Source organism: Eptatretus burgeri, chromosome 8 (genome assembly GCF_056783735.1).
Source record: "Eptatretus burgeri isolate ZD-2024b chromosome 8, Ebu_testis_v1, whole genome shotgun sequence".
Lineage (NCBI taxonomy): Eukaryota > Metazoa > Chordata > Myxini > Myxiniformes > Myxinidae > Eptatretus > Eptatretus burgeri.
In genome coordinates, this window is record NC_140968.1 from 37,590,417 (window position 1) to 37,616,250 (window position 25,834).

General features: G+C 44.8%; 2 protein-coding genes across 5 annotated transcripts in view; one reads left to right on the top strand and one right to left on the bottom strand.

Moving 5' to 3' along the window:
• The window catches only part of MLST8 (MTOR associated protein MLST8), a 97,988-nt gene that overhangs the window by 65,072 nt on the left and 7,082 nt on the right, over positions 1 to 25,834 (top strand). The window contains exon 9 of one of the 2 annotated variants that reach the window (XM_085891600.1): positions 18,349 to 19,005. The exons of the other annotated variant lie outside the window; for it this stretch is intronic. The gene's annotated coding sequence lies outside the window, so the exon portion shown is untranslated. Of the gene's footprint in view, positions 1 to 18,348; positions 19,006 to 25,834 lie in introns of those variants that run through there. 2 annotated transcript variants of the gene reach the window in all.
• Positions 1 to 25,834, bottom strand: part of ANKH (ANKH inorganic pyrophosphate transport regulator) — a 70,549-nt gene that overhangs the window by 39,093 nt on the left and 5,622 nt on the right. For 2 of the 3 annotated variants that reach the window (XM_085891595.1, XM_085891596.1), the window contains exons 2-4: positions 15,843 to 16,059; positions 14,639 to 14,757; positions 12,735 to 12,818 (exon numbers count right to left, since the gene is read on the bottom strand). In XM_085891595.1, coding sequence (XP_085747721.1) covers positions 12,735 to 12,818; positions 14,639 to 14,757; positions 15,843 to 16,059 — 420 coding nt within the window. Of the gene's footprint in view, positions 1 to 12,734; positions 12,819 to 14,638; positions 14,758 to 15,752; positions 16,060 to 25,834 lie in introns of all 3 variants that reach the window. The other variant, XM_085891594.1, reaches the window with a different exon arrangement.

The window sequence follows — 25,834 nt, forward strand, 5'->3', positions numbered from 1 at the left end:
TATAGCTTGGTCGACATTCAAACCCAGGCTGGACAGCTCAAAGCCATGTGCACATCCTGTCAGGTCTTGCATACACATCCTAACAAAAAGGCACACATCAAGCCTGTGCCAAAATACAGCAAGAAAATATATCAGGCTTCCCCACAACCAAATTAGAATAGGTTTTTGGAATCTGAAACATGCATGATGATTTTGGGGTTGATTAAATGAAGCCAAGTTTGTTCTCTACAAAACCCAACTCTGGAATAACCTTGTTCAAAATAACTGAGTACGAGGAAACAGTTAAGGTTAGGCTTCAATGGATGTACATACGACTTAACCTTGTTCAAAATAACTGAGTACGAGGAAACAGTTAAGGTTAGGCTTCAATGGATGTACATACGACTCAACCTTGTCCAAAAAAGAAAAAAAAAATAAAGAAAAGAAAACTTTACTGGCACCAATACATAGTTGTTCAGACACTCAAATGTCTGGACCTCAATGTTGGGCAGACCACATATCAAAGGATATTCTGTAATGAAGCAAATCTCTGGACATGTTACTCCTACATTAGACAGGTCAGTGACAGTCTTCCACAGCATCCTCTGTTCTTGCACCCTCTGCTCTTTCCATGCTTTGTCCCAACGCCCCCCCCCCTTTCTCTACACGATACATAATCTGCCAATAACCTGATCGTGAAGAAATTACCAAAATTCAGGCTCACTATTTACTTCCACTGATTTGTTCCTCTTTTTCTCTCACTTGTGGAAACAACATCCTCAGTCTTCAACCATATTCTTCCATCCAGGACTTTAAGCTAGCTGTTCACCTTCTCCTCAAATCACACTCCTCCCCCATTCACTCATGATCTTTACTACCCTTATTATAGTCAGTGAGCTGGACCCCCAAATTTCAGAGATCGGTATCAAACGAGGGGCAAAGCGGCATGTCATTTTTTTTGGTAGGTCATCATGTTTAGTTTCGGAGATCGCTCGCTGGCCCTTCATGCAGGTTCGTTTTTTAGCGATATCCGCTCGGGGGCGCTCGTGGGGTGTAAAAATAACAATTCCTTTTTTCGCGGCATTTTACGTCTATTCATATCCTGCATCTTATCCAATGCTCGACTGAGGTGATTTCCTATTATAAAGTCGATAAATCCTTAAATTTAGAGTGGAAATTAACTGCAAATGAATTGAATTTCAAACGTTTAAATGCGATTTTCTCTTATTTCACTGTACGCAGCTAATATCCGTTTTGTCAAGTTTGTTTTACACCAAAATATATACATCTTTCTAATATTCTTGCTAGTTTGTAAGTAGAAATATTGTCGGAAATTGGAATCTGGCGAGAGCGAGTTGATATCGAAGCTGGAATCGTTCCCATGGTGTAAATATATGTAAGGTGTTTTCACTTTGAATTTGACTTATGTGGTAAATCGAGGTAGTCTGAGCTGAATACTCTGCGTCTCTGTTGTCCTTTGGCTGTGTACCAATCACCACATCCTTCAGCCCTATTCTTGTAAGACTGGTACATATTATAATGCAATTGTCGTGCGCATACGCACTTGCAGTTGGCCCACGTCTTCAGTTTCAGGCCATGAAGAATGTCAGACATTTGTGTATATGCTCTTTTGCGACTATCTTATTTGATGGGACATTGAAAAAGACAGACAAGGCAAAACTCGCAAGGCACATTGATAAGGATACCTCTCCTGCAAATGATGATGCGTTACCAAGTGCTTCCATCATTAACGGCATGGCCCTGGTCCATAAGATGAGTGGTGACAACCGAACATTTGCAGAAGTTTCCGAGGAGCTGTTCCAAACTGTCTTGCAGACCTACCCAGGCAGCAAACGCATAGACGTAGTCTTCGATGTCTGTCGGGATTTCTCCATCAAGAATGCAGAACGAGTAAAGCGTGGTTCATCTCAAGGAGTCCTGTTTTCGGTTATCATCCCAACACATAGAATAAAGAACTGGAGGCGTTTGTTGGCATGTTCTGCTAGCAAGGAAAACCTTACCCACTTCTTCGCTCAGGACTGGCAGAATAAACAGAACAAACTTGGTGGGAAGGAGCTGTTTGTGACATATGGTAGCAAGTGCTTCAGGATTACAGAGGATGCAGTCACATTGGATGTTCAGCAACTTGCTTCAAACCAGGAAGAAGCTGATACGCGGCTATTGTTGCATGCAGCTCATGCCGGGAAATCCAAATTCAAGTCAGTCGTCATAGTGTCAGAAGACACTGATGTCTTGATGTTGTGTCTGGCATTCTGCAGGAAGATACCGTGCAGGCTATAAATGCGCGTCGCTGCAAAGGGCAGGGACAGGATACTTAAGGCCCAGTCACACCTTGACGTTTTAGCCAGCAATGGCAACGTATTAAAATGTATGTAAAATGCTGGCTTACGTTGAACTTTTGAAGTTTTTTTTTTAAAGATTCGGACATATTCATAACGGGTTGGTCGTATGCATAACATATTAGTAACGGACACAGAACGTTTCGTTGTGTTATAGCTAACTTATACCAACGAATGCTGAGCCTGTTGTCGGCCTTCCCAACCTATGCCCAACGATAGTCGAACTTATGCATAGCGCGCTGCACGCATCGCCGACGATGACGTGATGTAGCCTATTAAAAGGCTGCCGCACAACGATTCAAATCATAACCGCCGCAGAAATGGAAGTGTCAACATTGCAGTCACACCTTGGTGATTTTGCCAGCGTATGCCGACCTCTGAAAAATGCATCTAAAACGCTGGCACACGTCGAATACGGTATGGGTAAGTGTGGTATACGTGAATAGAACGCTAAAGTACGCTATCATACATCTTGTAATTATAAACGTGTTAAACATTTTACGACGTACTTGCCGTATGACACACGTTCCGCATGCGATGGGAATAAGTTGTATGCATGATATGCAAACGTTGACAAAAGTTACTTGTAAGGTACTCATAAGTCAAAACACTCAAGGTAATGGTTAGCGTCAGTGTTCCAGACTCCCTGTTTCTTTTTTTTTGTTTTTTTTCTTCGGTATGACGGTGATGTCGACACATCGATTTCTAGTGCGGTTATGATTTAAATCGTTGAGCGGCAGCCTTTTAATTATATTATATTATAACCGCACTAGAAATCGAAGTGTCGACATCACAGTCATACCGAAGAAGAAGAAAAGAAAAAAAAACCCCAAGGAGTCTGGAACACTGACGCTAACCATTACCTTGACGCGTTTCGACTTACGAGTACCTTACAAGTAACGTGTGTCGACGTGTGTCAACGATCGCGTAACGTGCCTACAACACGTTACTCATATGTTAGAAATAAGTTTCGGGTACGCTAAACATTACCTCGATGTGTTTCGACTTATGAGTAACTTACAAGTAACGTGTGTCGACGTGTGTCGACGTGTGTCAACGATCGCGTAACGTGGCTACGACTTATGGCCAGCGTTCTGCGGAACGTGCGAGTCATACGCTGACATAAGTCTTAAAATTTCAAGCATGGAAAATTTTAGGACAACCAAAAAGTACAACGTTTAAAGCCAGCGTACTACGACATATGGCAGTGTTTTTCAGCGTGCTCTCAATGTTATCAAAACGTACCCATAACGTATTCGACGTGTACCAGCGTTTTACACAATTTTTCCAAAAAACGGCATAAGCTGGCTAAAACGTCAAGGTGTGACTGGGCCTTTAGCATTGAGAAAGTGGAAGAAATGATGGAGGATGAAGTTTGTCTGGCCTTGCCTGGTCTGCATGCATATACTGTATGCGATATGGTCAGTGCCTTTTCTGGTGTAGGCAAAATCAAAGGCTTCAAACTGATGTGCAAGGAAAAGGTGTTCCGCGATACTTTCGCAGCTCTAGGCGAAACCTGGTCCCTCACAATTGACATGTTGTCAGCACTGGAGTCATTCACCTGTCGCCTATATGCAGCCAGGACTCCAGAGACGGGCGTGAATGCCCTGAGGTTCAGCATGTGGCGAGCGAAGAAGGGGGGAGTCGAGTCTGGACAACTACCTCCATGCAAGGACTGCCTGGAACAACATGCACATTGAGCAAACTATCAGTGTGCAGTCTGGCGACGGAGCTTGGAGGCCAATCCTGATGTGCCAGCTCCTGAGCCTGGGTATGGCTGGGTCGTTGTAGATGACGGCAATCTGGATGTTCTGTGGATGAGTGGTCCACCTGCACCACAAGTAGTACAAGAGTTCATGTCATGCAAATGCCACAGTGTTTGTGAACTCCCAACCTGCGAATGTATGGTCAATGGCTTGAAGTGCACAGATGAGTGAAAGCTGAAAGACTGTACCAATATGACAGACGACATAGAGGACAACCTTACCGATGGCTATACTTCAGAGGAAGAATCTGACAGTGGGGAAGAATAAGTGCAAAGTTCAGAATCAGACAGCTGTTATCATTGCCTCCCACTATGTTGTATGTAATTACCAATGAAACGTAGTAGTGAACATTGTATTTTCGGGGTACTTGTGGCTAATTACTTATGGCCACAAGTCTACAGTGTCAAAAAAAGAAAGATCAAGTCTGGTTTAGTCTGTCGTGCATTCTGAATCATATATTTGGGGCCTGTTACATCCCCCGTTGGATTCCCCATACTTTCAACTCAATGATTTTGCTACCATACATGAAAAATGCATTAACAAAGAAAAGGTATTTATTATGGGCGACCTTAATGCACGAATACCAAACCTCGAACGTTTTAACTCGCAAAACGGTTATTACACAAGAATCCCAGACACAAGATCAAACCAACATGGTCAAATTATTTTCGATTTGTGCAAAGAGCTGAACGTTCAGCCTATAAACCACTTTAATAATTACAATCTTCACTGTGACGGCGGGATGACATTTCGACAACGCAAGATATGGATCTCGCAATTAAACTGGACCTTGTGCTCTACAGAAAGCATCTCGTTAATAAAATCATTTGAAGTTATTCGAGACGAAAATCTCCCGACGAATCATGCAGTCCATGATAGCTTTTCTGTTACAACTATAATGAACAGCGATCCATCTTCCGTTACAAAATTTTGCCACAAAGTTCTTAAACAGATTTACGACTATTGATTCTTAACAAAAGTAAAATTTTCCATCTTGACTTGTAGCATACCGCTCCATGAACACTACTAAATTCAGTTTATATTAATGGACTACTACTATATATCTAAGATGTGTATACTTTCATGCTTTACCCCCTCTATGTGATGGTGGTCAATAAATAATAATAATAATATTGGACAGCGGCAGTATGCTTTAACATATTGTGATGTAGGCGTGACATTTTCGATGCTGACTGCAATCAACGGCACTTTTATTTGGCACAGACTTGCCTCTTCCCATTTCAGTTTGCAAATCGAGAACATGCCGACTAGTATGGGCTCCAGTCGAACTTCTGCAAAGTCGGTCTCGTTGATTTTAAAGATATTGGAGAAAAACGCGTTTGAAGATTGAAAAAGTAGTTCATTATCATTAAATAAATTCCATCATATTATTGTCATCAAAACACAAATTGATCTTGACAGTTAGATAATATATACATTTTACTTCGCAAACCTGCAAAGAAAAAAAAAATTGGTTAGTTTGACCCTCAAAGAGCGTCACCTAGTGGATAACGCCTAAAAACGAACATGAATGATGGGCAAGCAAACATTTGTGAAATATAGGTTATTTCTCACCAAAAAAGTAAGGTCTCCCTTTGCCCCAAATTTGATACTGAATTTTTGTCGAGCTCACGGACTATTAATTCTCCCCAAGCCACCACCTGCCTCCCCTTCCCACTTTTTGTTCCATTGCTATTTCATCCCCGGTTTCCCCTTGGTGTTCTTTTAGCCCCCTTTTTACTGTGTTTGAGCTTGAAGTCGGCTTGCTCACCCTGTGTCCTCCTTCCTCACCCATTGCTCTCATTAATTATTCCTCCAAGTATCTGTTATGTATGTCTTTCTAACTTGCCATTGGAGTTTTATTGCTTTCTACTAGTCTTTCTGTTCTGTTGTGTTCTAGCTCTTCCATGAGCCTCAACTTCTTATACAAAAAAAAAAATTGAAAAGCAGTGTTTGAGATGACTTTCTTGAAAGTTTTTTTTATTTGAATGGGAAGTTTTTCTATATAGTCAGCAAAAAATAAATAAATAAAATCGTCTCAAAGGGCATTCTTCCCCTGAACCAAATTCTACAGTAATATGAATTTTTAACCAACCTGCACTTAAAAAAAAAGAGCCTTGTCCTTTTAACAAACTGCTTTTGTTTACGTCTCCTTCCACCAAATTAATCTTACAGTAATCCCCATTGTACAGATAATGATGTCATCTTACAAAAGGTGAATGTCTTTCTTGAAAGGAGAAAGAAAGGTGTTTGCATTCTCTTACGACAAGGAAGTAGGCACAGAAGGCCATTTGGCCCACCATGACTGTGCTACAGCTACACGCAAGCACTTCCACCGAGATACAAGTAGTGCGAGATCAGGTATTAGACGACGCCAGATCGACGGTGGCTAGACATCCTGAGAGCTGGACAGATTTGGTCTCGTGTCATGAACTACCTGGCAATTAGACAGATAAGCCCCAAATAGAAAATTTATCTGGCACACGATGACTGTGGTGCTGATGTAGCACAGCCGTGATGGGCCAAACAACCCCCTCTTTCGTTAATGTTCATTTTACATCTGCATATTTCCTTCAACTATTTGTATAGAATAGTCAGCTATTTTGTTGAAAAAACATTTTTATGGTGTATAAGGCTGATGTGGATGCTTGTACATTCGGAAATTGGGGTGGGGGGGGTGTAGATGTTTTATTTAACATGAATAACAATATCATTTGGTTAACCCTTGTTAATATATAAGTTCTTCGAATCAGTCACTGACTAACAAGCAAGCTGAAATTAATTGCAGAATGTTTAATGCAAGCATAAAATTAAACTAGAGACGCTATGCTTTACAACTGCAAGCAGTTATTGCCGGTTACAATGATGCCCCACTTTGAACGTTAACCTGACCCACGCTTTGAAAGGCAGTGGAAATGAAAGGATTCAGAAGGAGAAGCCTTGAAAGGCAGTGGAGATGAAAGGGATCCCCGCAGATTTCACTCGTACACAGTTGCCCCCGAGCTTCAACACGCCCAATCATTGCTATGATTATAAATGCCTGGAGACGCCAGTGTTTGTAGAGATTTCATTTCCGCAGATGCCATAACCTCAAATAATCTCTTCATGTGAGCCGAATTTCAAAACTTCAACTTCTTAACTGACCTCAGCAGCAATTCCAACTGCTAAAAAGTGTTCATTTGTCCATTTCAGACATTGCTTGACATTTCTGGCATCTCCTGGTGCATATTTGACCAATTGCTAATCACTTGCCAAACCAGTTGTTCCTTTTCAACGGCGTGCTTGCTTGAGTGCTTAAGCCACTTGGCGACTGCTCTACAAGCTGCATGGTTGTTTCCAAGATATTACCAGACATGGCAAAAATATTCATTCTGCCACTGAATATATTGTCATGTCCAGGTCAATTAACACCGACGTGTGATGGATGGGCTGAACTGGCTTTTTTTTTTTTACTCCCTCAGACTGCATTCATTTAATGGTGGGTTTACACACGCGAGACTGAGCTGAAACACAAGAAACTTAACTTTGTAAAACAAACAGGTTTATTCCCGAACCAAAGAGATAAATCAGTGAATGGTGATTGCAAGGAGATGGCGGGTTTGGGATGTGGAACAAAGGGGGAACACAGAATCGATAATAAATAATTATATACAGTGACAATAAAATTAATCAAAAGAAACTAAGGTTCCTCACTCCAGACTCAGTCACAGAAGGGAAAGGGACAAAATCAGGGGGCTCAGCTATGGTGGTAGAAGGTGGAAAGATGGGTGAGGAGTAGCCATAAGCAGGGGATGAGGAGGTGATGGGCAGGACAATGAGCAGCCAGACAAACAAACAAGCACAGGGTGAAGCAGGCAGGCAAACAGGACGACCTCCTCAGAGCGATCCTCCCTCCAGTTAGCTCCCCTCGGCCCTCGTTATCCTCAGAAGTTTCTCCTCAAAACTCCAGACGATTAGGCTCTTCCCTCTTCTCCACAGGTAATGCTTCATCCCTTAAAAGCGAACCATACCTCTGCCCCTCTCTCTTGCAAAGTCTTCCAGCACCCCCGGTAGAGGTTTACATAGGGGTTATGTGCACAATTTCTTCAACCATACTCCATAATTAATTACCATGCACCATCCACTGGAGGTCAGGTCAGGTCAGGTCAGGTCAGGTATGGGAGCATGCACTGGAGCAGTGCGCCACTGCATCCACTTTCCGCCAGTACTCCAGGGGCCTCTGTCTGGCCATCCCCCAAGGAGGTACCTGGTCCATCCCCATCTCCTTGAGATGCCGATCAACCTGCTGCAACCACGAGGAACGTGATCAGCCTATTGGCCTCCTCTACTCACGAGTCTCCCTCGGTGAGAGAATCTGGTGAGCAGGATCAGCGTCAGAAAAATGAGCCACATGTCCAGACAGCTGCAGCTGATGCTCACAGACTGTGCAGGTAGCAAATCTCATTTGAGTCTCTCTCAGCAACCGCTCGTTGGACACAAAGTCTGACCAGTGATCACCAAGGATTCTCCGATGAGACCTGGTAACAAAGGAATTAAGTCTCCATCAAAATCCCTGGTCAAAGTCCAAGTCTCACATCCATAGCGCATGAATGGAAGCACCAAGGACCTGAAGACTCGGACTTTCGTCCTCCCGCACAGGTACCGGCAGTGCCACACCTTATGATCCAGTGAATCAATGACTCCCCAGGCCTGACCCAGACATCTATTAACCTTTCGCTCACAACCAGCAGAGACATGAATATCACAGCCAAGGTAAGTGAATCTCTCCGTGACCTCAACATCCTCACCACAAACAGGTACAGACAAGATAGCAGCATCCAAGATGTCAATGAAAGCCTGGATCTTAGTTTTGACCCAACACATAATCCCAGTAGCTCCGACTCCTCATTCAGCACCTTGAGAGCCCCCAAAAGGATCTCCAAATTCTCCGCAAAGACTACTGCATCATCTGCGAAATCAAGGTCAAAGATCTAGACATTACCAAACGATGCACCACAGCTTGATCACTCCTCCGCTCTAACTGCAGTTCACCGAGGGATGGGCTTGGAAGAACACAATGAGCAAATTGCCCTGCAATCAGAATGAGAACACTCGTCCACAAGTGATGCTCTACCCCCTCAGATTTCTCACACATAGGCCTCCTTGTCCACCCTCAGCACACGTACAGTTTTATTCCTCAACTCCCTGAACAGCTCAGCTCTGTCAGTAAACCTGGCCATGCGACTCTGATCAATGGTATCCAGTGTCCCTTGAGACAAAATTCTTCTTCACCCTACGTTGAGTTCCAAGACATCAACCGGCAACATCAAGGATGGTGGTCTTGATAGCACTCCACAACTCTTCAGGACCCCCCAAATCTCCACTCAGCCTGTTCGCAAACTCCTGAGCGACCCTCTCATCCTCAAGCTAGGCAACATCCAGCGTAGGCTAGAATGGTACCATTCTCCCAGATTTATGTCAGCTGACACAGTTGGGCACTCGATGTGGATGGCCGTTGGCTCACAAGGAGCTCCTCTGCCCTTTGAGAGCTTTTGTTTTTAATCCTGCTGGGTGTCCATATGCGTACACACTCCTCACCAGAAAACCTGGTGGGGGAGACGGTTTCGTCGCCAACGACCCGACCATGAAACATGTTAGTATAGGTTTACTTGATTCACAGATTTGATCTGGCTTGACTTGACTAGACAATAAAGGCACCCTGTACGGTGCACATTCAAACAAGATGATCCATAAGCTGATGTGTCCCTCCTTACTACATCTAGAGTGGCCAACCCTCATACACAGACCATGCTCTTCTATACATTTGTCTGTTCTCTGGAAAAACCTACCCCCCCCACGTTACAATACTTTTGACTTCAACAAAGTTCAGGCCCACTCCCCTGTGCTCGGCGACTTGGGTGGTGGCTCACCCACTGAAAATGCACAATGTTATTACTGAAGAAATCTAAAGATTTCGTAAGTATATTGATATCTGTCCTCTGTTTGTGTGTGTGTTTGTGCGTTTGTGCGTTTGTTTGTTGGCACGATAACTTGAGAACGGAAGAAGCTACCAATGTCAAATTACACCACGTGATTCAGGAGGGCGATGGCTAGCGCCGATTAGATTTTGGTCAAAAATCGGTCAAAGGTCAAGGTCAAACATAATTCCGTAAATTCATGTGGAGAAATGGAGTATTTTTGCTTCGGTCGACGTTACGAGTTAGTTTCGACGTTACGAGTTAGTTTCAACTTCGATTTTTGCGATCGCTTACGACGCTGAACACTCTGTTGTCGAAATTCTGGTAAAAATCGGATGTTTTGGAGACGTTTTAAGATTGTATAAAAAATATTTCACTCGTCGAGTCACGGGTCGTCACTTGGTGCAGCGCGCTCGAGCAGAGGTGTCGTTGCATCACGTAAAGGTTTTGCGTGTGCACGCTGATGGTGTTTTCGATAAAGATGGTGTTTAAAAGTCATTTTTTATCCCAATAAAGGTTATCGTCGCATGCCTGACTCGCAAAGCTGTCGGATTATGTAAAGATTGTTGGTGGATGGCCGAATATTACGGTTTTGTGACTGATTAAATAATTGCGTGGAGAAATGGAGATTTTTGCTTCGGTCAACGTTACGAGTTCGTTTTAACTTTGATTGCAATTCTGTTTTCACTTTTGGTAATGGTTAAGTATGCTTAACACTCTGTTGTCGAAATTCTGGTAAAAATCGGATGTTTATGAGAGGTTTGGTACAGAATCATCGTAGAAACTTCTGGTTTGCATCGCTACCTTCTCCAGAGACAGCTTTTATTAGACAAGGTCAGAGGTCAAGTTGACGATTTCGTAAGTACCAGTCTATGACTGCTTGTTTTGCATGTTTCCCCTTTTTGTATGATCATCTTTCATTATATGACCCGTTACTTCGACCGAGATAGATACCTAGTCCATTAAAAAAAATTAAATGATTAGTTTTTAAAAGTTTCTTCAACCATTTTAAAGGGATGCTTGCTTGAGTATTTAAGCCTCTTGGCGAGCGCTCTTCAAGCTTCAATGTCGAAAAGCTTCCAAGGCGATACCGTGTCGCAGCTCTCCAGAGTTGGAAAGGCAAAATAAATTCGATGATTACGAGTTAAAAATGCTTTCAGTATAACAAAGCAAAAAATAAAAATCACATCACGGCAGGGTAGCCAAGAGGGTTGCACGCTTGCTCTTAGCTGTTTAGCCTGGGATTGAATCCCGACCAAGGTATAAACTCTCATCCCAGTGTTTCACAGGCAAGGCGATTCATCAATGTGTGTGCAGTCTCTCGGATGGACGTTAAATTGGAATGGAAAAAATCTGCCCAAATCTCCCCCCCCCTTCCTCTCTCGCACCATTAAGGTGACTGTTAAGGACTGACGGTTTTGTTTTGTGGAATTTTAAATGGATTCCCCCCCCCCCCCCCGAGTGCAGCATGGAAATCAGATTCAGAGTGAGCCGAACGGAGGGGTGCAATGGTCGCTGCATGTGCGAACATTTGCCAGGTAGATAGCATGGGTTTTAAATGCTCCCATCCAATTTTATATAGAACCTTGCAGTTAAAAAGAAAATGTTGCTGTTTGGGAACGGTTTATCGCCCTACCCCTCCCCCCCCCCTACCCCGTCCCTCAAGCCGCCTTCGCTTCCTCTCATGCTGCCTGCCCTCCCCCTCCCCCCTTCCCACTTACCTCCTCTGAAACCCCTCTCCACCCCCCCATGGACATCTCATCTCTGCACGTTTTAACGTACGTGATTTTCTTCAGTCCTGTACTACCCACCCCCTTTTCCACAAGTCCCAGTACTAAATGCAAGTCGAGAACCATTCCCCTCCCCCGCCCCCCCCGTCTCTCCTTAAGTCCCCCTACCAAAGGCATCCACAACCCCCTCCCAACTTTCGCTATCCTCCTCACTCCCACCACCCCCCTCTCCTGTCGTGTGTGGCGTCGCTCTCTCCACCTCCTCCCCCATCCTTGCTATTCCCTTCCCCTCTCCTCCCTCTTTCTCCCCCCATGCCTTAATATTCCTATCAGAGAAGCGAAGGTTTGTATTTGCTCATGAGGAAATGACACTTCATTCTGTCTTGATAGATGTATATGTAGATAAAGACAATGAAAAAAACCAAGTAGCCATCACCGAATAAATTATCTGCAGGGGCTAGGATCTTTACAATTAACCTCCACCTCCACCTCCACCCTTGCTGTTCGAGGCAAAGAAAGCTACTGTACATAAAGCAACCAAAAGGCTTCACAAGGCCAGTCAGTTGCAGCTTCAAACCCTACATAGGTGACTCGACAGCTGCAGACATTCAAAAGTAACACATACTGTACATGAGAATGTATATCACAAGGACAATGAGCAAGTAAACACGGTATACACGATTTTAGCCAGGGGTATCCCAGAATCACGAGCGACATACTCAAAAAGGAAACGCTAAATAGACCAACTTGAGCTCTAGATTTTACAAGGACGATTCAACTGCTCTGTCATGTGCAACAACAAAACTTTTTTTTTTCTCTGGAAATGCAGTACGTAATGCGATCCCGAAATACAGCACACAGATCCCATAGGGATTCTCATTTTGTTGAGCGATTATACTGCTGGAGAGAATATGTATGCTTACATACACGGCGCATACCCACCTGAGCACCAACATCCGTCAGGGAAGCACAGCCCACCACGAGGCTGTATTTGTGTTTCAAGAGTATCCCTACATGAATCCAACACTGAGATAGAGAAACAAGCAGATGGAGAGAATAGTGAGGAAAACCACAATGAGCAAAGAAAATATGATAAAACAGCAAAAGTGAAGTCAGTTTAAAAACTACAAGGGTACTCGGAAGAGCGCATACCCCTGCCATGCAATGCCTGATCTACGAGAACATATTGGGCCCAATAGCTTTTTGAAATATATCATGTTTGGCCCTCTCAATGGTGAAAAATCACTTTAAAAATTAAATAATTCCTTTATCCAGATCCGGATCTTCAACAAAATCGAATCACTTTTGTCACACGCACATCCTGTTCACCAAGTTTCATCCGAATCCGTCCACAACTTTTTCAGATATCGTGTTGTATATTATTTTAGCCCAATCTCTCAATGGTGAAGAATCACTTTAACAAAATTCTAGTCGTCAGATCCGGATCTGGATCTTCACTAAAATTTAATCAATTCTTCCTTGTCAAACACCTAACCTGCCCACCAAATTTCATTCAGATCAGTCTACAACTTTGAGATATCCTGCACACAAACAAATGAAAAAAATAAATAAATAAATAAAAATCACTCACGGAGCAACTCTTGGTAAAACAAAACAAAGTACAACGCCACTCAGAACGCATACCTCTGCCAGGTGGAACAGTTCACGTTTTGTATCCCACCGACGGGCTGTATCCGAACCAAAATCTAATCCGCTTGTCCTCGTCACCTAACCAACCCATCCACCTTGTTTTGTCATAACTCGTCCACAACTTTGAGATATCGTGATTATTAGTTTTTGGCCCTATCAATTTTAGAAATCAGGCCTGCATCGACATTTTGACCTTAAAAAATAATTGGTGGTTGAATTCATTGACCTGCGATGCAAATCCTGTTCAAATTTCAAGTTAATCGGATGAAAATTGAGGATTTTTGAAAGTGATCCAGTTGTTAACCATTTGGCCTATGTTGATTTTTGCCATGTGCTGACCTCAAAAATAATTGGTGCTTGTATTCAGTGAGCTGATATGAAAATCCTGTTCATGTTTCAAGTCAATCGGATGAAAATTGACAATCTTAGAAATGATGCACCTGTTGATGATTTGGCCTATGTTGAGGCAGAAATGCTGACCACTAAACACATCAACTCTCCACCTTTCCCAACGTCGCTTTATGTGTGGCTCACATACACAGCGCTTGACTTTACAGACATTTCAGGATGCAAACCATCACACATTACAGGTTCAATGAGTTGAACATTTTGGTTCATGAAAACACAAACTCTTGAATCATGAATAAACGAGAAGGGCACTCAGTTGAGAGCATACCTCCACCAGGCTGATTAGTTCATGTTTTGTATCCCACTTATTGGCTCGATCTGGACCTGAACTTAAATTTAATCGGCTTGTTCTTGTCACTTAATCAACTCACCCACCTAGTTTTGTCCAAATCCGTCCATAACTTTTTGAAATATCCTGCTGTCATTTTATCCCCAACACTCAATGGTGAAGAATCACTTTAAAAATTCTCAGATTCAGATCTTCACCAAAATCTAATCGTTTCATCCTTGTCGCATACCCAAACTCTCCACAATTTCGTCCAAATCCGTCCCCAACTGAGATATTTTGTTCACAAACAAACGGGTAAAAGCATAACCTCATCCACCTTTGGTGACAGATTTACTTGGATACATAAATAAAAATGATAAATAGACAGATAAATAAATAAAGACATTGTGGAAACTGAAAACATGCCTTTTGGCTCAGAACAAAAATTTTATCTGGGAGCTCCTCCCCATCGAGACAATCTCCCAATGGTACGAGTACAAAATTAATGATAAAAACTAACCACGGCATCAATTAGTGGGTAACCAGCAAGATAGAGAAATGCCAGACGTGTTCTCTTGGCCACAATCCCATCCACTTGATGAAGACGGTTGATGACATAGAAACCAAGAGCTGTAGAGGCTGTGGCAACAATAGGGAAGGGAAGAGACAATAATAATGAACTGAAGTTCAATCATAAGATATGTTGAAAATAAATTTTAAAGCATATTTACCAATTAAAGGGGGGAAAGAAAATCCACAAACACAATTAAACCAAAGACCGTATTAGCACCAGTGTAACTTGTGTTTTTTACGATTCTAATGATTCCCGCAGTACATCAACCCTCTGGCTTGGACCACTGCCAACAATTTTGTTACATTTGCCTTTAGGCTGTATTGTCACTATATTAAATCTGGTATTGGTGTGGTGCTGGCATGATGGGCCAAATGGCCTCCTCCTGTGCAAAAAATTTCCTTGAACCAACTCATCCCACCTAGTGTTGTCACAACTCATCCACAACTTTTTGAGGTATCTTGATATACATCATTTTTGGCTCCATCTCTCAATGAAAAAAAAAATCACTAAAAAAATATATAGTATTTGATTCTTCACCGAGCTGGGCTACATATGTTACAAAAAAAAAAAGAAGAAAAGAAGTTAATTCCATGCGGATGTTACGAGAAACATATGATGTAACCAGCTTTTATACAATTGTTCACAGATTGCTCGAATGGTCGAGCACGTTCTACTTGGCGGAATGTGTGGGGCGCCATTCAAGTTGGGTTTTTTGGGCGAACCAGAGGTGAATATGAGGCAATGCCCCCAACTCCCATTCGCATTGACCAATCACTCCAGTGTGATTGGCTCCACATCAAGAGTGAAAGTTGAGTAACAAAATGGCTGGCAGAATTAGTGGCCGATTCAATAAAGTCCTTTAGGAGCTATGAGGTTGGTATGTGCATGTCTCGCCAATCGGCAAATAAATTTAATATCAAATGCTTGTGGCTCTAATTTATAAGTAACTTTGTACATGCAACTTGGCTTCAAGGCAACCTGAATGTATTGAAAAACTACTTATTAGAGTGAAAGAGATTGGACTGCAGGGCAAAGATATATTAGCAAAAAGCTAGAATGCCTCGTTTTGTGGCTGCTGGATGTTTGCAGAAAGAAGTACACATGTGTATGTCCAGTATTTCTTGGATGCTTGCACTCCTTGGAAGCCCACCAATAAGGATCTGCACCACTGCAGCGATGAGACCCGCAGCCACCATGCAGCCGAGTGCTTTGAGTCGCTCCCGCTGGGTGCGCACAAACACTAGGCCCACATTTTTGAAGTCACTCATGGGGCCTGTGAAAAACTTCATGAGCGTGTAGGCCAGGCCGTAGCTCGCCAGCATCTCCACAGAGTCACGTGACTCAGCCGCAATGCCACGGTTCAATGCCTGCAATAGATCAAAATCATTTATTTCTGGGTTCATATAAATTACGAGTTACTTTGAATCAAGAGGCAGCCATTCGGCCCCTCAAGTCTGTGCAGTGGTTGCCAACCAATAGTTGTTTGTCTGTGTTCTATCCTTTTCAAAATGCTGACCATCAAGCAAGGCAGCAGCAACATAAGCAGCAGTAACCGACTTTGCTTTTTAAATCTTTGCCATGATTGGTACGACTCGGCCGGAGGTTTGAACCAACGACCTCCCAGACCCAAAGCAGTCGATGCTCTAACGTCTATCCGATACACTATAGAGTCTGGTCTTCTTATACTTAAAGTGAAATTAATATTTGGAAGCTGCACTTTGCTACATTGATGTTCATTCAGCACGATTGCATAAGTATCACCTCCCAAAGCAATGCCTCCTACTTTACTTGGAAATATTGTGCGACACAGAAAGATCCATGGCCTGTGTAAATGTCAAAACATCAACACTTCCCAGTTTAGTCACAAACTTCACAGAGATGGCAAAAGCAAGGCATTGGTACAAGAGAGCACAGAATAGTAAAACGCATTGCATAAGAGCAGTGATCATAACCTTCAGACTTCCTCATTTTGAGGGAGGGAGGGGTTGATGGGGGGGGGTGTTCCTTAAGAGTGCTCATCATGGACTTAATTTTGAAATCCACCAACAACATACACGCTTGTGCGAGGGTGCCAAATAATTTTATCGTGAAGGCACTTACTAGTCCATAAATCCGTGGTGGTCCAGTGCCTAAGGTCAGGCCAGCATGGCTGAAGCAGCTTATTGGCAAGGATCACAACTGGTGGTTTGCTCTTGCCTTTTCAGCAATAATTAAAGGCAGGAATAAAAGTTGGTCATGTTGCCAACACGCTCACCAACAAATTGTGAAAACGTTTCTTTCACATCCACCAGCAAACCAGGCTGGCAGACAGACCTCCCATCTTAATGTCCTATCAGACAGACAATGGTGCACCCATTGAACAAATGTTAATCTGATAGTTCTTAGAAATGATGTCTTACCCCGAAGGAGATGCGAAACAATTGCAATGTGCGTGTGCGTTGAGCCCACATCCGTATATTTTCCCTTTAAAAATGTTTCTCTGCAACCACTTGTCCAATCGAAACAAAACTTTAAGCATAGGAGGGAATCCCTATGGAGAATATTTGATTGCTGTGATGTCATAGGTCACATGGTAGGGCAGCCGTATTGGATTAAGGGAAAAAAAAAATTGGACATTTTCTCCAAAACTGCTCAACGAAAAAAAAATTGAAACTTAGCCAACGTCATCAACTCTCCATGGGATATATATTGGTGGTAATGATGTCATCGGTGAAGTGGTATTCCAGCCATGATAGGTTGAATTGAAATCTTTATCAGAAAAATTAAACTTCTTAAATCTGATCGATGACTGGATGCGAGTAAAGAATAAAATTTAATACATTCATAACCCGTGCCAATAAACCACAAGATATAATCGGGTACATGGGTGATATCAGCAGTGGGCTATAATGGTAGCGTACTCGGTTAGCAATAGTATTTTTGTTCAGAATGAACGCGCGAGGTGAGACTATGTGCTCTACGAGTACCTTTGTCGTCAGATAGAGATCGAACAAATGAGTGGAGGTAAGGCCCAAGTCACATTTGCCACGGCGGCCGTGGGTTCTACAAAATCTACGGCCACTAGCAATTATAGGGTGGCCGCAGTATTTCCACGGTCACACAATGTAACAGTCACATATGTTTTTATTTTTCGGGGAGCCGCACGGCGTATTTAGAAATTCTGGATACCGAAAACGTGGGGGGGTGCCGTACGGTCTTTGATTTGATGTCGCACGGTGAGCTTAGGGCGTTCCTGCGGTGGCCATAGAATTTTCAAGGCAGACGCAAGGTGCCCGCAGGGGGACCGCAGGGGGACCGTAGGGGGACCGTAGGGGGACCGTAGGGGGACCCCAAGGCGAACGTGTGCGGCCAGACGGACGGTAACGAGTGGGTTTTTTTTTTTTTACCAGTTCTTTTGTTTCGGCAAATGTAGAAATGAAAAAAAGTTACAACTCCACGCTATAATTCCATGGCAACCCCTACGGCCTGTAAAATATAGCCAAACTGCGTAGGGCCACCCTAAGGCCACCGCAGAAACTCTGCGGCCGCCGCACGTTTGTCAATTCAGAGGGCGTACGGCCGCCGTAGAGCAAATGTGACTTGGGCCTAAGCAGCGATCCTGGATTTAGCAAGTTTCACCAGAATGAGGTCGATTGTGGACTGTGTGTGCCCTGCAGAAACCTGGGGAGAACGAAGCATGGAAAGAACAGAGGGTGCAAGATGAGAGAGTAGGCGGTAGAAGACAGAGACCACCGACCTATCTGCGATGGTGAAGTGATAGACCCATCGACTATGCTTCATCACAGAAGTTTACAATAATCTTGAAGGCCATGGTTTCCACGGCATCAAGCTGAGCAAGATGTGAGGCAGGCGATCCAGTTCAGAGGGGAGACACTTCACGGAAGTTCGTCCCAACAGGTCGATCTCACGTACATTCACAAATTCCTGTTGAACCTGCATTCCAGCACCTGTTGAATCAGCACTTTGATTAACTCTCACTCAATGAAAATTTTTTTTAATGAACTGGATGCCTTACTGAAGTTTGACTGGTACTATAGGACCTCATCTGTGTTGTGTGTTTCACCAAGACATGGCTTGGTGAAGGGGATGATGCAAGATTTTACAGTACATGGACGGTATTGTTCCAAGGACATGGAGTTACTGACGGTGACTTGTCGACCATACGAGCTGCCATGGGAAATTGGTCAGTGCACTATTATTCTGGCATACGTACCAGGGCCAGACTATAAATGGCAACAAATCAGCAAAAGTCACAATAATAGGACGACCGCCCGTTCAATGGATTAATCCATCCTGATTCTTGGGGACTTCAGTAGATGTGACCTCGGTCGAAAACTTCAACTCGATTCGTACGTGAATGTTGCGATCTGTGGTAACAGGACATTGGACAAATATTATGGCAACAATGAAGAAGCTTGTGGTGAAGTGTACTCCTGTGATGGGGCGATTGGACCACAAGGTAGTCAATCTCTTGCCAAAGCACCGACAAAGGTTGAAAAGAATGCCTGTTCCGTGCAAGAGGTTTAAAACCAGAACAGTGGAGCATAACGAATGTTTGAAGGCCTGCTTCCTATGCACAGACGAGGCAGGATGACGAAAATCTGAGTTTAAGTCCTTGTTCCTTCCATTCTTGCTCTACGGATGTGAGACTTGGACTCTGACCAGGCATCTGAGACAGAGACTTAACACCTTTGGTACCAGGTCTCTTTGGAGAATCCTCGAGTATCACTGGTGTTGGCTTAGTAGTTAGGGTGGTGGCTTGGGATCCTAGGGCCCCGAGTTCAAGCCCCGTTAGCTGCTGAATTAACACCAGGGGGTTGACTCAGCCTGTCATTCTTCTGTGTGGTGACAACACTTAAGCTCACAGGTTCCCGACTTACTCACATAGAGATGCCTTCTACACGTCCACAGACCAAGCAACTCTACACGATGCTATAGTCCTTATTAAATGCTTCCATCTACCCCCACAACCATAATAAAACACACACACACAGTAAAAACGAAGGCAGTTCCCACAAATGCAGCAAAATAATCAAGGTAGGTGGAAAGTCTGGATTTCAGAAGTTTATCATCTCGGAGGGGTTCGCGAGAGGAGCATGAGCGTCCTGGAGGAGCTAAAAAAGGGTCTGACGGCTGAGAGAACAAAGGTAGAGCTCAACTGAAGAGGAGGCACTTAAAAAAAAAAAAAAAAAAAAAAAAAAAATCAGAGGCCACCAACCATTCTGTAATGTGACACCAACAAGCATTGTGCTTCGACTGAATCACAGGAAACAATCAATAATGCTGAGAGTATAAATTTCACACATTCTAGGCAGGTGTGATGCTGCTTGCTCAGGTTCCATAGTGGAGAATAGTGCAGTACTCCATTGACAATGGCCTTGTAGGATGAGAGTACAATTTCCATCAAGCATAGTGTGCGGTTTCAAACATGGGAAGCAATTAATTGCCAATCATTTTGTAAATATTAATTTTAAAACATTTCATGTTCTGTGAGACATATGGAAAATAAAAATGAATTTCCAACCAATAAGTTTTAATAAAAGTTTCCACGACTTTCCATCCAAATATAAAGTCTTAATTGTGAAACTTTTAGGCAATTCAAAGCATCCACATACTACATAATATATATATATATATATATATATATATATATATATATATATATATATATATATATATATATATATATATATATATATATATATATATATATACAGTATATAGGGGGCTGCAAAAGTAGGTATACAGTATACATGTATAACCTTACTGTATACAACAAGAGTTGGTGTGTGTGTGTGTGTGTGTGTGTGTGTGTGTGTGTGTGTGTGTGTGTGTGTGTGTGTGTGTGTGTGTGTGTGTGTGTGTGTGTGTGTGTGTGTGTGTGTGTGTGTGTGTCCTCCAAAACTTCAAAACCATGAAACCTAGCAGCCTGAAACATTGCAAGCATACTAAGAAAACTCCAAGGAAGTGAATGATTGAAAATTGGGTGTTTGGGTTAATTAAAACACTTCTTTTGAAGGTGATCAACGGCCTTATTTAATCAAGGCAAAGTTTCATCCCGCATCTCATGGAGGTTTTATCAGGTTTTCCTTTGTGCATGCTCCTGTTTCTAAAGCATTTGGTTATCGCGTTTGCTTTACAAAGGTTACACGTTTCTTTTTGTGAGTTTCAAAGGATAATACATTTGATAACATCCGATACCCAAGCTGTTTGCCCATATTAAGAATGCGCCAATTTTTTCCACCCATCACACGCAGCTGTTTAATAAAGATTACTGTTTTTGCACATCTCTTTGAAACGTCTATGTAAATGCAGCGTTGTTTTTCGATGAAAGCTACTCAAGGCTTCTGGGTAATATGCAGTATGTACTGTAGTTGGTCAAGCCTGGTGTTGGCTTCGTGGTTTGGGTGGCTGGCTTGGGATCCTAAGGTCCTCAGTTCAAGTCCTGTTGGCTGCTGAATTAACACCAGGGGGTTGACTCAGCCTGTCATCCTTACGAGGTTGGCGAAATGAGTACCAGTGTACTGATCCCGGTGTATGCCCTAGTTAGAATAGGTGTACCATATCCCTGTGTGTCGTAAGAGGCGACCAGGGTTGGCGTCAGGAAGGGCATCCGGCCATAAAATATTGCCTCAAGAAAAGCTAACCCCTGCACAGCAGGGAAAAATGGCTGTACTGTAGTTGGTAATCACACAGACTTCAATCTGCAAATTCCCAATATTGTGTGTGTGTGTGTGTGTGTGTGTGTGTGTGTGTGTGTGTGTGTGTGTGTGTGTGTGTGTGTGTGTGTGTGTGTGTGTGTGTGTGTGTGTGTGTAAGCACAACATTCTCTCTGCAAACTCCACTACTTACTTTCTTTCTTACCCTCTCCCTCACTTGCTCTACCCCTCCCAATTCAGTGCAGCCCCTCACTCCCACCCCCCCCCCCCCACACCTCTATCTCTCTATCTCTCTCACTCTCCCTGACTCTCTCTCTCTCTTACCCCTATATATATATATATATATATATATATATATATATATATATATATATATATATATATATATATATATATATATATATATATTGTTGCGAATTCGCGCCCGCCGGCATGCGGACGGCCACGTGACTCGAATCGCGGCACGTCGCCCTCCGGACGGACAATTTAGTCGTGACCCTCTCGGACCAACGCCGGGAGCTAGTCACGGGTGGGGGGTTAACCTCACCACGATTGTGCCAATTGCCCACCCGCGCAGGATAGGGTTGCTCGCCAAATTCGATCTACCTAAGTACCTGCGCAAATGGTCGACCGGGTGATCGCACCTCGCCGCAGGTCGACTCCGGAGACACGGGCCGCCCAAGCGGCCCGTTCCGTGCTATTGGGATAACCGAGTGGTGTTATCGCCGACCTGGACGGTTCAGATTAATTACCGGGCGTATTAAGCCCACTACGAACCCTTTACGTGAAGCAGGATGGAGGGTCAATAAAGAAAATATGAAGCGAAACGGGAAAAACAGTTCAAATTTTTTTCAAACGGAAAAACAGTTCAAAAAAAAACACAAAGCACATTTATTACACGATCCGGATTCTCCTTCGGAAAGGCCGCTATTTGCACTCGTGGCTCGGTGCGTATCTTGAACGAGCCCAAGACAGCCCGACGCTCAGTGTTCAAAGGTGGTGCAGGAATGGCTGTAGAAGGAGAGGTGAGGGTGGTGGAGGGTTTATCGGTGGTGGTTTGATGGTTATGGCGGTTGGTTCAAAATAAAGATAGAACAGAAAAACGGCTATCTCAAAGCGTCGCAGCCCAAATGAATCACATACATTCCCTCTAAACAACGGGTTTGGGGCTAACTACACATGTACTTAGAGTTATCTCACCTTCGGGCCCTGAATGGTGGTTTGCGAATTTCCACAGCCGTAACAAAATATATTGTTGCGGTATTCGCGCCCGCCGGCGTGCTGACGGCCACGTAACTCGAATCGCGGCACGTCGCCCACCGGACGGACAATCCAGTCGTGACCCTCTCGGACTAACGCCGGGAACCAGTCACGGGTGGACCTTTCGGTCTCACCGCGATCGAGCCAATCAGCCCCCGCGTGGGATAGGGTTGCTCGCCAAATTCGACCTACCTAAGTACCCACGCGGAGGGTAGACCGGGCGATCGCACCTCGCCGCAGGTCGACTTCGGACACGGGCCACTTAAGCGACCCGTTCCGTACTATCAGAATAACCGAGCGGTGTTATCGTCGACCTCGACGGTTCGATTAGTTATCGGGCGTATTCAGCCCACTACCAACCCTTTACGTGAAGCAAGATGAGGATTCAATGGGAGAAATGACGAAGCGAAGCGGGAAACAGTTCAACACAAAAGCACATTTATTCGCGGCACACGGGAAGCACACATATACAATTCCACCAAAAGCACACAGAAAAGACACAATGCAATTTACACAAAAAGCAAATGTAAAAGCGAAAACACAATGCAGAGCTAATACCGACTACCGAGCACACGGCAACACTTATACAATTCTACTTCACAGACGGCGCCGACAACACATACCCAAAACCAAGGAAAAGAATACCCCCAAGAATGAGGCGGGCCTGAGGCCGAGACCGGGTCGCGCCTACCCGTCTGGTGATGAGACGCGGAGCGGCGATGGCGCCCCAACCCCGCGGGCCTCGCGGGCAGTGTCTGGTAGGGGTGGGAAAGGGGCCCCCTTGGTCGCACTATCTCAGCGCGGGGGGAAACAGGAGGGGGTTGCTGATGCTCGGGGTATAGAGGATCTTTATTATCCCTGGTGTGCGTCTCCACCTCGGCCAGGTCGCGCTGTCGGCCTCCCTCGGGTGCAGCTCCCTGCACGACGCGAGCACCCCCTCGTCTGGTGTCGCCGCCTTTCCACAGCTCGTCCCCTCCGTTCCGACTCCAACGCACACGACGAGCAGCTCCACCGCCCGCGAAGTCTTGACCCTCTGCTTCCGACTCTCCTACTCTCCGCCTCTGGACTCTCTGACTCTCCCCTCTGGACTCTCTTCGTCTCCTCTCTGACTGACGAACACGGTCCTTTTATCCCCCTGTAGCTTCGCCTTTGACCCCCTCCCTTTGACCTTTCACCTCGCTCCCCATTGGCCCGAGAAAAAGTGGGCGTGAAGGCTTTTTGATCCACAAATTTGCATATATCGATCGTCCTGGAGGCGGGGCCAAATCGCCCCTCGCTCACCGATTGGACGGCAAAAAGTGGGCGTGTGTCGTTTTTGATCCGTTTTTGAAGCACAAAATCCGTGATTTTGTACACGCTGTTCGGCGCGCGCCCTGCACGAGTCCAACACCGGTACCCACAGGCGGCGCAAGAACGGTGGCGATGCGACGGCTGCGAGGTGTGACGTGAAGGTCGTGGCGGTTGTGGTGAAGCGGCGTTGTGGTTGGTGGTTGATGTTGTGGTTGTGGTGGTAATCATGGCGGTTGGTCCAAAATAAAGATAGTAAAAGAAAAACGGCTATCCTGAAGAGTCGCAGCACGCATAAATGACATGTATTCCCACTAGACAACGGGTTTGGGCCTAACTACACATGCACTTACCGAGATACCTCACCTAAGGGACCTGAATGGTGGTTTGCGAATTTGGTAACCACAACACTACCCCTCCCCTTTTTACAGACTCGTCCCGAGTCGTCAAATTTTCGTGTGCCATCATGTGTAGTTTTCCCCTAGTACATTTTACCTACGGATCCCTGAGTGCGACATTCATGGTATTCGTGTCCCCAAAATAAATAACCTGAGGGCTGCGTAACTATCTAAACAAACTCACTCACACGGACGACTTAAATAAAATTGCCGGCGCTAGACAGACATGCCGGGGGGCGCACTCATATTTACAGTACATCTTAACCTTAACTTACAAATTTTACACTAAACCATGGCCCAGGATCATTGAACTCTGCAAAAAGAAAGCAGTTAGCAGGGAGCCAGGCTGCCCGCATGCAGTCTCTGGCTCAAACAATGCAGGTGACAGGGAACGTGGCTGGCTGCTCACACGCAGTCCAAGGCCTTCCTTTTTGAACTGAACGCAGTGAACCACAACGGTGCATGGGCTGCACAAACGCAGTCTCCGTGCCAGCTCAAGTGGCACACGCAATGAACACAACGAATGGATGGATGAATGGATGGATCGAACTCAGTGAACCACAACGGTGCATGGGCTGCACAAACGCAGTCTCCGTGTTGTAGCTGCCAACAGGGCAGTTCTCGCAGCTTGCAAACTGTTGCCTTGATCCTGGCGCACATGGAAATGAACAGGGGGGGGGGGGCAAAGCAAAAATTGAACGGGGCTGGTGAACATGGGCAGTGGGCATGGCATGGCAAAGGCAGCAGGCAAACACAGCCCGCAGAAGAAGGCCGCTGCAGGCAAACACAGCCGGCAGATGAACTGGCCGGCACAGGCCTTGCAGCACAGCAGCTGCAGACGAAGTTAGCCGGCCTCTGCCTTGCAGCAGAACACGGCCAGCCGATGAAGTTGGCCAGCCTTTGCCGTTCAGTGGAGGTTGGTGGAGGGAGTGCGGTGGTGCTGGCCACTTGGAAGGCGGGCTCGGACCTACCTACCTGTCTCCCTCCCAACCTATCGCCTTTGCCTGTCACTGTACATACCCACTCCCTTAATTTGTCAAACCCCAATTTAGCCCCAACTTATTTTTTTGTTGTTTTTATTCTTACTTCCCCACTATAAATCGTCCCCTAACCCCCTTTATCGTCCTTGTTCGGCTAACCTATCCTGTCACCTAGCCTACTCCCAACCCCTACGTTCCCTTCCCGGAGGGGAACAAGGGAGAGCTAGCGTCCTGTGTCGAGGCCCAACTCAAGCCTCAGAATGGCCTCCCCAGAGTTCGGCGATCTAACCCAAAGTGGGTCCAGCGGCCCACAACGAGAGCGAGGGGATGGATGGTGCGGAGGGGTACATCTCCTAATCTACCCTAACCATTTAACTGTTAAACTACCCCGGGGCTTTCAACAAGCGCCTCTCGCTTAAACTATTGGTTCTAACAACCCAGATTCCCGTCGCCTGTGTTGGTGTCCTCACAATTTCGGGCCTCGCCCCCCAATTTTCTCTCCGTGCCCTCACACGGTCTCCTGGCTGGGACACGTGGCTCCCTTTGGCAGGCACGACC